Genomic DNA, 13444 nt, shown 5'->3' with positions numbered 1-13444 from the left:
CCAAAGTGCAGCACCCGGCACTTGGCTTTGAAAGAGGACCAAGAGACACTGGGCCAAAACTAATATATTAGGTCTGAGGTCTTAAACTCGACAGGCATCAAACTTTCCTGGCTGGAGACTGGTCAGGGAATGAATCTGATGGATGGATGAATGCAGGGTGTAGAAATAGAAGGGAGGTGTGTGTAGAAAGAAGGAAAAAAAAGTTAAATTTTATAAGTATAAAGGAAAAGTCAATAGACTTGAGGGGTAGGCAAAAACAATGATATGGCCATAGGAGCGGAGGGATTTTACTGTTGGTATACAAACTGTGTGTGGATAGACTGCAGAAACTGTTATTACAGAGAGAAGGAACATTCACGGCTAACAAACTGATTCAGATGTTTTCTGCCAGAGACCTTACCACCTCCCATGCATACTCACTTTTTTTTCCACATAACCATTGTCATCAGCACATTGAAAATTATTCCTTTCATTAAAATTATTTTCAGGCCCAGCTGTGATAAAGACAGCATGTTCAGGTTTTCATCTGTGAAAGTAACAGAGAATGAAAGTCACAAGAGAACGGAGACATCCTGACATCCAGACAGACTTAAAAGCCCTTCTTAATGAAGCTGTTCCACCTTGTGGGATTGAGTCAGCTCGTAGGAGAGCTGACAAGACAGTGAGCAGGACAGTCTCACTGAGAGACTTTAATTTCTTCCAGCTGATGTTTCAAGGGCCAGGTTTTATTCAATAGCCACCCAATTATCCAATATGCAAGTCTGCCAACCACCCAGCTGGTTTTAAATAGAGTATATTATGACTGCAGGATGCTGGAGGCAGCCTCCTTCCTCAACCTAAATTCTTTTAAGATGGGCAGGGGCAAAATAAGTTTGTGGTTTTTGAGAAAAAAAAAAAAAGTCAAATAGGATTTTCTATTAATCTTAAATTACAAAGCCATTTTCATTTGAAAATACATTGATCTATATTGGGGAAACAGGGAGCTGTCATCAAAAAAACATTCTATGTTTATTTTTGAAAACCTCTCTCTGAAACGACTGATCAAATCAGCCAAGTTCACTGGTGAGTATTTGTCTGAAGTGGTGTTTTGGAAACATTTAGCTAACTGTTTTCCTTTCAGCAAGGCTGCCTGTTTGCACAAGTACAGCTCTTCTGCAAACAGGGCAAGTGCAGAGGCAGGCTCAGCTCCTTTGAACCTGCAGGAACAGCAATTGCTTGGGCCCCAGCAGCGGCTGGTACGCTCCCGCAGCCGTCAGCTGAAGCTGAGCTTGCTCAGATGCAGTGAGTGCAACCCCGCTTCTGAGCACACACTGCAGAAACCACCTGCTTATCTTTTGTTTCATGAGGTGTTTGTGCACCCAAAAATAAAAACAACTCTTTTGAAGTCTGAAATGCAGACAGACATCCAGTCAGGGTGACTCATCTCAGCACCTGAAATCGTTATGTGATGGGCAGTGGTTGCTTGGCCAGCCCTAGGAAGAGCATGCGGGCCCTGGCTACACCGGTAACATTAAACCAGCAGCGCAGGTCTGGAACACTACATTAACCCAATGACTTTCAGCCTGGATGTTTAAACCCTGTGGGGTCCTTTTAGAAATTTCCAGTCTGAGCTTTTTGCTCCAACAGAAATTATGCGAACAAGGAACATCAGAAAAAACTTGTGAAGCCATTTCCTGTAATCAGGCCAAGCTTTGCTCCTAAACTGCTGTGTACCTACCTGTCCTGAAGTGTAGAGATACCCCTGTAACACAGACAGCCCTGGCACCTGCAGATAGTGACAATAAAACAAATTAATAACAGAAATGTACACTCGTATCTGCTGTTTTCAGGGCAAGGATCTAATTAAACTTTAGTGTCCCATCAGACAAAGGCATTTCAAGCTTTATATCCCCCACTGTATGATTTTAAGATGTCTCCGCTATGACTATACCAGTCCCTTAGTCTTGTTTCCACCAATGAGGAAGGCAAAAGAAAACAATACATCTTTTGTCTGGAGTGTGGGAGCATAATTCAGCATTGCTTGCAGGGTTGGGAGATGTGAACAAGTCCTGCTCATGCTAGATTACCTCTAGCCCTGTACACACATCCAAAAATTGCATTACCACTTTCAGGATCCTCGCCCTCCAGTTCTCCAAAGCCCTCGTGATTTGCACCGCACTGCATTTCATCTTTCTTGGCCCAGTAAGTGGCCAGGTAGCTTGCTTCCTCTTTGTTGTCGGATGTTGCCACCTCCACAACAGCATCTGTCTGGCCCTTAGCCCAGTTAAGAGTAAGCTTTTCCGGAGAGTAATCTGTGATAAGGCACATTTCCAAATCCTCATCATCTTTAGTGGTCAGCCTGTAGACTGAAGGAGATGGAGTAACATCTGAAAATAGAGAAGAGACATCAGATGAGCGTACACAGTCATAGTTCCTTCAATCTTAACATACAGACACTTGGGTATGGAGGTTTTTCCATTATTCCAGTTGCCTGATCACAGGGATCTTGCGCTAGGACACCTTTAGAGAACCAAGGCATCCAGAGCAGATGATGCAGAAGCTACATGAGACTTCTGTTGACTTATGTTGTGTGGGAGATGCAGACAGTGGTCAGGCAGGATCCCCAGAGCATCTCCGATGATACTGACATGGGCATCCGCACCCGAGATGTCTGTATCTAACCTGGTCATTCCTCTCTGTAACAACTCATTCAACTCTGCTCTGCAGCCTGGGCTTCATTTTGGATCTTGGCCTGAATGCATTCAGGAACGCACGTAACAGGCACAGAGAGCACCCTCTTGTTGCTTCACTGCCACAAGACATAAGGTGTCTGGAGAGAGCTCAGCAGCTCAGCAGCATCTGACTTTTCTGCAAGTGTGTCGTCAAAGCCCCCACTGACATTCAAAATGTCCTGAGGGACAGTGGATAAACAGCCAAGTCCTAATGGTGTTCACATTTACCACCAGTCTCACGGATTGTGTCCTGTAGGAGAAGGCTAGGACAGCCGCTGCAAAGTAGGAACACATGGCTCCTGGGAAAGAAAGATGAAACAAACTAATGGTTTGTTATGTTCCACCACCTGACAGTGCAGTGCAAGATTTTTGTAGTAAATTTTACCCTGCAGAAGAGAGGTTTGGGGAACTAAAGGCTACAGATATAAGACACCTGGGGTTTCTTTCTGTTTTCTTGCTTCAAATTCTGATAGCAAGTCAGTTAGACCAGGATTTTCCACACATATCAAAACACTACCTGTGGTTAAACTCTTTTTTTGCACATTTAGCTTTGTAAACTTGTAGTCTAAGCACACATTTCATCTTGTCCAGCTCTTGAAGCCTGATTCTCTGAGAAGGTACTTTCCTAAATCTTTGTTCATGAGTAATATTAAAATGTTATGGGCAGTGGAGTAGTCTGATGATGAACACATGAAAGATCATTAAAAACATACTGTAGCCAAGATGCAGATTTGGGGCTCTCAGCAGCCCTCTTGGCTGCATTTTCCATTAGACTCCACCATCACGCGTTTGACCTGGAGCTTCAGTTCACATTTATAAACTGACAAACGGTTTTTAGAGTTTACATCAAAGTTTGCTTCATCCCTGTTCACACACCACACTGATAAATATTGTAGAAATACTAAAGACAGCTTAGCTCCCAGATGAAGAAGTTTTAAATTTCTTCCCTTGGGGGAAGTTTGGACTAACTCTTGACTTTTAGAAACTTTCTCAAAATCTTATTCAAGTGCAGGCCCTAGGTCTATCACTGAGATCAATACTTTTCATCTGTTCAATGGCCAGTTGTCAGCACCTTAGAGAAATGTTTCTTTATTAGCATGATCTCAGAAAAAGCCTGATCCACAAAGCCTCATGATTAATTCTCTGGCCCTTCACCTGAATTGCAGTTCATCTGTCCCAGCTTTGCCCTGGCTTTGAAAACCCTGATGAGACTGGCTCTTTCCCAACTACACAGAATACAATCTAACCTATGTTCTGACTCCCCCAGCCCCACTCCCCACCTCCCATTCTCCCAGTTATTCTTTTGGAAATAGATTTCAGTGATCATTTGTTAGGGAGAGGAAGACAGAAGCAGATAAAAGCTTGATGGTAAATCCCTGTATAAAATACAGGTGAACCAGGGTACATCATTGTCACAGAGTACATGGGTATGAAAGAGAAGAGGAGGAATTGATTGAGCTATTCTGCTTCTCTCTTGTAATGAGTACCATACTTTCTGATGAGCTATATATCCACCTTTCCCCACATTAGGGTGTTTTTCTCCCTTTCAATCTGTGCAATGCTTTTATCTTGAGCATATTAAAAAAAAAAGTTCTGGTTTTTGCAGGAAGCTTCATCAGCACCTTTTTTTTGCAAAATACTCATTTCTCATTCTTGCTCAGAGTGGCTGCTGGCTTTGTTCTAGTACCAGAGTCTTTTTCCGATAAGTTCCTTTGCATATTTGCACATTGTTATGAAAGTTTGCAGATAGCAGTCTTGGTAAATATCAGCTATTACAACCACAGCCCTGTGACCTCTGTTTCCTGTTATTCTGTCTTAATGAGTTTGTGGATGCGTTGGAGATGCTGTATTGGTATTTATGATCTGTATTTGCAGGAAAGGTTGAGAAGTAAATCATGACACTCTGAGCTGTCCGCCCTGCCTAATTTAATCTTTACTGAGGGAATATCTTCCAGATGGAAGAACAAGAGCTGTTTGAAGGCCAACTCTAGGGGCTGATTTCAGAGAGAGAGCAGAAGCCTTTTCCAACATCAAATGGAGACTTATGCCTTTCTTTCCAAACAAGCTGCAGTAGAAAACCTGAACTGGTTTAACACACAGCTTGTATTATACAGAGATTTGTGTCATTCTCAGTTCCCTCCAAAGTGAACTCCCTGAATCTCTGATCAGACTGGAACTGGTATGTTAGAGGTCTTCGATCCTCTTACCGTTCCACAGCCTGAGACATGATACTCTACAGCTAGAGTCAACCTGGAGCTATCCCCCAACTCAAGAGGAAATATGTACCCCCTCACCCAGGCTAATCCTGACCCCAGAGGAGCAACTCTGGTGACTTAAACACTTCAGTGATGTTTGCTGGCTGTCCTCCAATGGAGGTTCGCAAAGGTCTACCAGAGGTCCTTTGTGAAATGTGCCAGCGTGGACACTAGGATGTCTACAGCAAGGCTGGATGTCCACATTTAGTACCTGAAGCCTACTCTAGACTTCCAGTGCTTGTGTCTGGAGCCACTCAGACAAAAGAAGCTGGATTCTAGTCCAGCATCAACCAAGTCATCCAGAGAACAAGGGCTCTGTGCAGTGATTCACTATTTGCAAATGCAGCTTTGCTTGCGGGGTTCAGGCATAATTCTGGTCTCCATCCCAAAATTGTGTCTGTAATTACACTTGGGGAAGTGAAACTACCAAATCATCCAAGGTCTTTCTCATAAACCTTTAATGGGGAAGATTTCTTGCTGAAGCAAAACTATTAATTGAGAAAGATACACAGTATGTGAGGAGAAATCAAGTGGTTAGTGGACTAAATAGTTCTCTAGTACCAAAAAAAACAGGATAAATCCTGGGCGTTTAGCATGTGTTCACATTAAGAAAAAGTTGAGATGAAGTTTTCTTAAATTTCATACTGGGAAGCAATACCCTATTTGTGTTCATGTACAGATTTATTCATACATTACCTAAACTGCGTGAGAGATTTACTATGATGTTCTCTGCTACTCCTTTCAACAATGTTAAGGAAAGACTTGTGGGGGTCAGGAGGAGCTGTTCTGCTTATCTAATCCATTCTTTAAAACTCACAGATGAATGAGATGGCTTAACCCATCTGTGTAACAATTGTCTGGAAACAAAATAACTTTAAGTGCCTGCTCATGAACCTCTGTCATTTTCACATCGTGCTTTTTCTTCCAAAATCAGAGTGAGTTTTAGTTGCCAGAACCAGTTTTCAATTGTATATGCCAGAGACTGAGTTTTTAGAAAAAAAATTGTGGAATTGTGGAATCATAGAATGGTTTGGGTTGGAAGGGACCTTTAAAGGTCATCTAGTCCAACCCTCATTCAAATAATTTCAACTCCAAAAAAAATAAACTTTGAGTTAGAGATTAAATATTCATTTAGAGCCATTCAAAAAATCCCATTTGTTTAATGAGTAAGAAAAAAAAAAATTCAAAAGAACCAACATAAAATCCCTTTCTAAAAACAGGTGGAAGAAGATAGTTTTTATGTTGATATCAAAAAGTCAGAAGGATTTTTAATCTTTTGTTTGTGGAATTGCCTCATATGTAGGTGTCTATTTCACATCAAAATTATATCCTTTCCTGATCAGTCTGTTTAGTGGGTACATTTAATTAGACAACTTATTTGAGATCATAGATAGCCTTGTGCCCTTTCCAAAAATTACCCTTCTAGCTCCAGTATCCCACGCACTGGCGTTTGAATCATTGCAAATACCACAGCCCAAGTCACCTGGGAAATTTCTTCCCAATGCAGTGTGAAACTATGACTTAAACATGAACCCAGAGGTATCTCTGATTCCTGCCTCCCCCCTCCTCAATTTAAGGCAAAAACGTAGACTCTGTTGTCTGTAAAATAAAGTTAGCTCTGCCCAGGCTAATATTTTCCCATTTACAATTCCTGCACAAACACTGTTACTGTCAGACAGGACTCAGAAATCAATGTTAATGAAATGCCAAGGTCATTAACCTAATAAATTTATTATGCTGTCTCATTTCCCACTATCCCCAGTCTCCCTGCACCATCTTCACAAGCACCATGTTGAGAAATAATCCTGGATTCATTTTCTTTTAGCTTTCACTCCTCCCTCCACTCTTCATCTAGAGTTCATGTTCATTCTCCCTTAAAGTTAGACCTATTCAGAAACACTAACCAACAGACACTGCTCCTGCCTTCATTAACTTCATAACGTGTCCTTCTCCAAAATTTACTCACCTGGGTTGACTTTAAATCTAGTCCCTCTTCCAAACACAAATTTACTGTATCTTTCAGTTTCCCACTCGACTAGAAGCCTTTGCAATAAATTCCTGCCTACCATCTGCATATTCCAATGGCTCCTCATCCAAAATATGTGGGAAAGCTGTCTGCCAGAGGATGACACACAAAGATATTTGAAATGTCATTCCATCTTTTCAGGTTTCTAAAGCACTTTAACATATAACCGAGGAAAGAGACTTACCGTGCATCACAACAAGTTTGGTTCCCCTTCCAAATGCAATTTTTCTAGTTTCTGACTGCTCACACTCTAACGCCTTTTTTTTACAAATATGGAAAGGGTCTTTACTTTTGGATTTTAAAACCAAAAAATCGTGACATATTCTCTTCAGCTTCAGAGTTAGAAAATCCAATTCATATTCTCTTCAGCTTTCAGAGTTAGAAAATCCAATCTCTAAGCCATTAGTCAGAATAACCTCTGGACATTGTATAATTATTTTCAAGATACAAACATCAAGTCTGAAAATTTTAATAGCCAGGAACTCTATCAACATTTTTTTACGTCACATTCAGCCATGTGTGAACTGCTTGCAGCACTCTGTGTGACAGCACCACGCCATGACCATTAAACCTGTGTGAGCATTACCACCTTCTCTAGCTGTTCGTTTCTGCAGTGGGCCACTGCTGCACCACAGTCAAACACTCCCTAGATTCCAAGACAGCATCTCTGTTGCAACTAGTTTTTTTTGTCAAGGGAAGCTGAAAAGAAGTTGGAACATGCTTCCATGAAAGTCCCTAGTCCATCCACCCAATGAACAAATCAGTCCTGGTGTCAATAAGGAACAGGAAGCTCAAACTTACTTGGGGTAACAAGAAGTTGGGTCCCAGTTCCAAATGTGGGTTTCACATATCCCTGACTGGCACACTGGTGTCAACCTCTACAAAACTGGAGACACTCTCAGTTACTTAGATACACAATAGCAGGAGTAAGCATTAAGTATGACCTTGTAGCTGTGACAGCTTGGAAAATCTGGATTCAAGTCCCAGTCTCAAACAGAATCCACTTGCAATGTTTGTGGATAATGTAGTATCTGTACATCAGACAGACCAGCTAAAAGGCAGTCCAATTCCCATTCAAACACTAATGAATATCCAAATATGTTCAGAGAGAGTATAGTGTTCCTTGGGGATTCTGCTACAAGCAAAGACCAGATAAAATGGTGATAGACAAAATAAGTGGATATTTTTAAAAAATTATAGCCATTCTTGTATATCAATACATTTTCATCCGACATATTATCCATGACTTTGCTTGAGGCCAGTGGAAGTGGCATGGATTTACTCCTAGGAGAGAACAAATCTACATGATTTACTTGACAGAAGAGCAAAACTAGGCTTTGTCTCAGCGTAGCACAGGAATGTAATTGATGTAAAGGCACTGAAAGCACATGCCTGCATGCAGCTGCCTTAAGGAAGAGTGCTTGGACAGCTGCCATGGAATTAATTCCCCTGGTTAAGATGAGATCTCAGGCTACTATATCTTTGATAGCTGCTATTTCTCAGATCTTGGTGTGTATCCAAAAAAAAATCTTGCAAATTAAGCAGAAAAATCAGGATAAATGTACCTGGGGAAACCAGAAGTCTTGTCCCAGATGCAAATGTGAGTTTGTAACTACTTCCATAGTCACACAATAGTACAGACATCTACAATATCTAGAGTGGTTTTGAATTAATTAAATACTCCACCAAAAGAAATTCTATTTATCTCTATGATTAGACAGATCCATCTATTTAAGACTTTTTTCCATCTAACTTTCTTTAATGTGGTGTTTTGCATCTTTCACATTCCTAAACACCTGGTCCTTAATATTCCCCTCCATGATATTTATCCCATGGCTTCCGGAAAGCCACCTGCATCAGAAGTTCTATTCTTCATCTCATTCCTCATTTATTTAGTCTGCCAGTCAGATTCCTCTCTCAAAAAATAGTTTATTTGCTCTTACTTCACAGCTCACATAGTTATCAATCGATCGTGTAGTACAAACTTCATCATTTCATTCTGTTGGATTTGCCATCTGAATTAGTCAAGAGTGATTCTAGAGCAAATCTGCCATTTAGAATGATAGAATCATAGAATGGTTGGAAGGGACCTTAAAGACCATCTATTTCCACCTCCCACTAGCCCAGGTTGCTCAAAGCCTCATCCAGCCTGGCCTGGAACATCTCCAGGGATGGGGCATCCAGAGCTTCTCTGGGAAACCTGTTCCCATCTCTCACCACCAGAACTACTTAACTTCTAAGTAGAAAGCACACTTTTTGGTATGCAAGTTCTCTGTGGCAGGGAGGCCATTACTTATTCTTACATTAAACAGTGAGGTTTCAGTATGCAGTTGGGGAGCTCTTAGGTTCTACAGTGTGACCAGGGTGAGATCTGGAGCAGTTGCATAGACAGGACGTGTAAAGGAACTCAGGCAGAGCTTTCATTTACAGCTCCTTTAGCTTGCTGATAGCTCCATATAAACGTGAGATTCTTATTTTTCTCTGATGTTTCTGAGTTGAGTCAGAAGGCTCATTTGAAATGTGAGGAATTTCTCCAGAGCTTTTCAGAATGAATAGTTTCTTGATATTGCTGTGTTTTTAACTTTCAGAATAAAATTCTTTTGATATTTTCTTAACAATCACCACCATTTTAAGAAATGGAAACATTACTTTTCAAGAGTAAACCCAAACCATTTAGATACTAAATGCTCCTGAAAGTATTCTTAAGAAATTTGAAAAAAATGGTACATTTATTAAAAAATATCGATGTCTCAGAACCTGCCTGCCTTTCTTTCCCTTTTGCAAAGAGTTTCAGACAAGAGAAGAGGTGTGGGGTTTTGGAGGGATTTTTTTTTTTTTTTCAGACATTTTGGGCAACTGCCTTATGGCAACAACTGCCAGAGCACTATTTATTTGTGCTTTTTTGTTCAGATAAAATTATTTCATGGTCAGGGTCACCTTTCCATCTTTCCACAAAAGTCATTCAGTAATGAACTTTGCTTCCTGACCTCTTTCCCCTCTGTCTGGGTATCTCTTTCACCCCTGGCTTTTGAGACTTGCCACACTGTTCTCCAACAGTTTCAGAGCTTCACTTCTAATGTGCCCCAAGCTTCACATGCATGTTGAAGGCCAAGGTACTTTCATAGTACTTAACACTAGTTTACAACACTAGATTACAACTTGGCCTCATTCTCAAAGATAATCATACTTCCTAAGCTTCAAGTATTTATATAATGCTTCACAATATGACAGACGCCCACCCCCTATCATTACAGTTTTATTGAGGGTCTCAGCAAAGCAAAGACCCAATGTGACCTTATATCTAGCATCCACATGCAATTAGGAGTCTTGTTATTTTAAAGTATTAGCATCCACATACTAGAAAAGTCCTTTTTACCAGCTACAGCTTTATGAGACTAGTCTAGCCACTCTGAATTTTGCTGGCCCCTGCTGGCTTTCACCATTTCCCTTTGCTTCTCCTCTACATGAGGATTTTTGATGTAGAAGCCCACTTCCTGTTGGATATCCAAGAAAAATCCTCTTGCCTATGTAAAACTTGTGCTTTGACCAGTTCATCATCAGGAATACAGAGGGGAAAATATATAAGCAGCCATGGAAATCACTTGCTCTTATACCAGTTGAAAATGTATAGTCCTATTCCTAACATATTGTAGAGGGACAGAATAGGCAAAATAACTTGCAAAGTGAAAAAAAAGTACTTCCAAGAGGAATCACACCTGAGAATTCAGACATACCTGGAGAAACTGTGAGTTTGGTTCCAGTTCCAAATATAAGTTTGCCATAAGACCCAGTATTACACTGTGACACTATGCTTTGCAAAATGGTGCACTGGTATGCACATATGCGGGATTAAGACTTGAGAACAGGGCAATGCAAGATTCTTACTGAAATAACCTAACCAACGTTATTGTTATTGGCCACCTCCTCAGCACACACAGTGGAATAAATACTTTTGTAAGACACATTTTCTGCCTGCTTAATCATTCCTGACATTCATGAGTCCACCACTAGTTAGCCTTCTGTTTATTCTTTCCTCTCTCTCCGCACAAGAGCAACATCTGACAATCAGTGTGTGCATAAACAACTTGCCAGACACTGTTTAGAAGCCTTCTGACAGCTGCTACTGAGTCTCACCAGTCTGTGTTATCTCTTGCAATGTCCACCCTCCTTTGCAGGCTGCACTTCACCTTGTATCAATTAATACTTGCTGGGTTCCACTCTGAGAGGTGGGGACGCTACCCAACATGAGTTTGTGTCATGCCCTGAAGCCTGTAGAGTGGCTCAGAACACAACAGACCTCACTCATCCATCCTTTCTAGAACTAGGTCTTGCACAACAGCTCAAATTCATCAGTGATCATACAGCTACACACACACAAGCAAGCACTGTAAATGCAACACATGGTTATTTTTCCATTCTCTAGAGCTGCAGAGAACATGAATTGCCCTAGAAAGCAGAAGAACGTAAATAGTATAATTATTGGGAGAAGGGCTGAAAAGAATAATGCAGAAAGATAAACTATCAGAACCTGAATTAAAGCCCTGAAATCACAGAAGTTTTTGTCTGAGCTAGAAAGTGGAAAAAAATTACAAAAACGAAACCTGAAAAACACACAACCCAACCACAAAGAAAAAGCAGTTGGAGCCAAACTTGGATAATTTAGCCAAGAGTGCCCAAATGCACCCTCCCAATTTGCACAGCTAGCTGGTTTTGCATGATAAAAACTGGCTTAGCGTGCTGGAAGCCCTGTAACCCAAGTCCTACAGAACTGGAAAAATGCATTCACACAAAAACACAGATCAGGGCACAGCGCATCAAAACCTCCCTCACGGGTTACTGCCAAGCCCAGAGTCCTTCCTCATAATTCAACCCAGAAAAGACCCCTGTCCCCAAAGACATTGTAAATTAAATTGAGAATGATCTCATAGTTACTTCATTAGTTAATGGGTGATCAAAATCCAAGCATGAGCAACACCTGTCTCTCACTCTCCCTGCCAAACCTAGATCACAATTCAATTTCTCTCCATCCCAGAGAGAAAAGGGGATTGAATTTCTGAGAAAGCAGAGAGAGCATCTAAATCACAGGTGAAATAGTTACAATTCCTTTCACTCTCTTCCAATGGGGAAAACAAATGGTTTTGTCAGTCTTCTGAGAGCATTTCACTCCTCTTAGTTGTTTTTTCTTTTTTGAAAGTCAAAGCACTCCTGAAGAATCTGCAATTCTGGCTGAAAATTTACTCGAGATTTAATTACTGAAGTAGTGAAAAGTTTCCCTGAGGTTTCTGATTCAAATGCTCGGGAAAGTTTCTTAGGTGTGAATATATACTCACAGTGTTCAGAGGAAAGAAGGTGTTTTTTTTTTTCATTTACTTCACTGTTGTTGCATTGTATACCTCCAAATCCAAGCTGCTAGTGGGAAATCCTTTCTTGTTTATAGTAAGGGACCAATTTTCTTATGCATTATTTTATTGCAAAGGAAGGGAAGAAAGACTACAGAGTTTTCTGTGAATATTTTTCAAACTTCCGTGTGCCTAACCTAGAGTCAGGCATTTACCTAACTTTCCAAGGTCACAGACCTGGAGAAAGAAGAAGGTTAGTTCCTACTCCAAACATGAGTTTAATGACACTTCGGGAAGGAAAACCATGACACAAAGCTTCCTCAGAGAATGTTGCAAGCATAAAACTGTCCACAGTATGAAAGTTAAGTTGCACGCGCCTACAGAGGTTGCCGTTTTTTAAGTTTTCTCTCACAACAAAGCTCCACAGCTCGTGTAATTTACATCACTACTCTGCTGACCACCTCTCCTGTTCAACAATACCCAGCAGATACCATAATAACCAAGAGACCACTGTTACTGCTTCTTGGAAACAGCTTGCTTCTAAACGGCATTTCATTACTCTTGTAGCAAACATTTATCCTGGTTGTGGATGGACTGAATTTTTCCACTGAACAACTCAATGTACCAAATCTCAGAAATCTTACTTGGTTTTACCATGAGCCTGGTTCCATGTCCAAACGTAAGTTGGTAGGAATTCATAGACACTGTGCTGTTTGCCATAACAGAAACCTTTGAACACTTCTATCCACCCCAATCCACAATAACATTCCTCAAGGAAATCCTTCAGTTCTGCACACACATGCTTCCAATGCATTATGTCTTATCTCAACAGCCATTACTGATTCTCCTTCCTCCTCCCTGAACTACAGTCTCATTCATACCACACGGAAGAGCCACAAGGCAACTCCCAATCTGCCTCCATCCCTGAGAAATCCAAACCTGCACCACTCACCATTTCACCATTGTTTTGTTTTGTTTTTTCCACATCTCTCTTCTTGTATTTCACTTTACACTTCCTTCTTTTCCCCGGCATGAGCACTTTCCTGGTGCACACTGGTTCAACAGGCAGTCTGACACTTCTTTCCAGGGAATGCCAGACCCATCCCAAATTGC

General features: G+C 41.0%; 1 gene segment (V, D, J or C); it reads right to left on the bottom strand.

The window, feature by feature from the left end:
• Positions 1-420: 420 nt before the first annotated feature.
• LOC104468359 lies at positions 421-13364 on the bottom strand (the record flags this gene model as incomplete). The annotated part of the segment is given in 5 exon segments: positions 421-526; positions 1718-1765; positions 2103-2366; positions 7177-7249; positions 13284-13364. Coding segments are annotated over 5 exon segments (572 nt in total), but the record flags the coding sequence as incomplete, so codon positions are not given.
• Between the last annotated feature and the right edge of the window lie 80 nt (positions 13365-13444).

The sequence above is a fragment of the Pterocles gutturalis genome, unplaced genomic scaffold, assembly GCF_000699245.1.
Source record: "Pterocles gutturalis isolate BGI_N339 unplaced genomic scaffold, ASM69924v1 scaffold33864, whole genome shotgun sequence".
Taxonomy (NCBI): Eukaryota; Metazoa; Chordata; class Aves; order Pterocliformes; family Pteroclidae; genus Pterocles; species Pterocles gutturalis.
The sequence above is the reverse complement of the archived record's forward strand: the minus strand, read 5'-3'. Positions and strand labels throughout refer to the sequence as shown.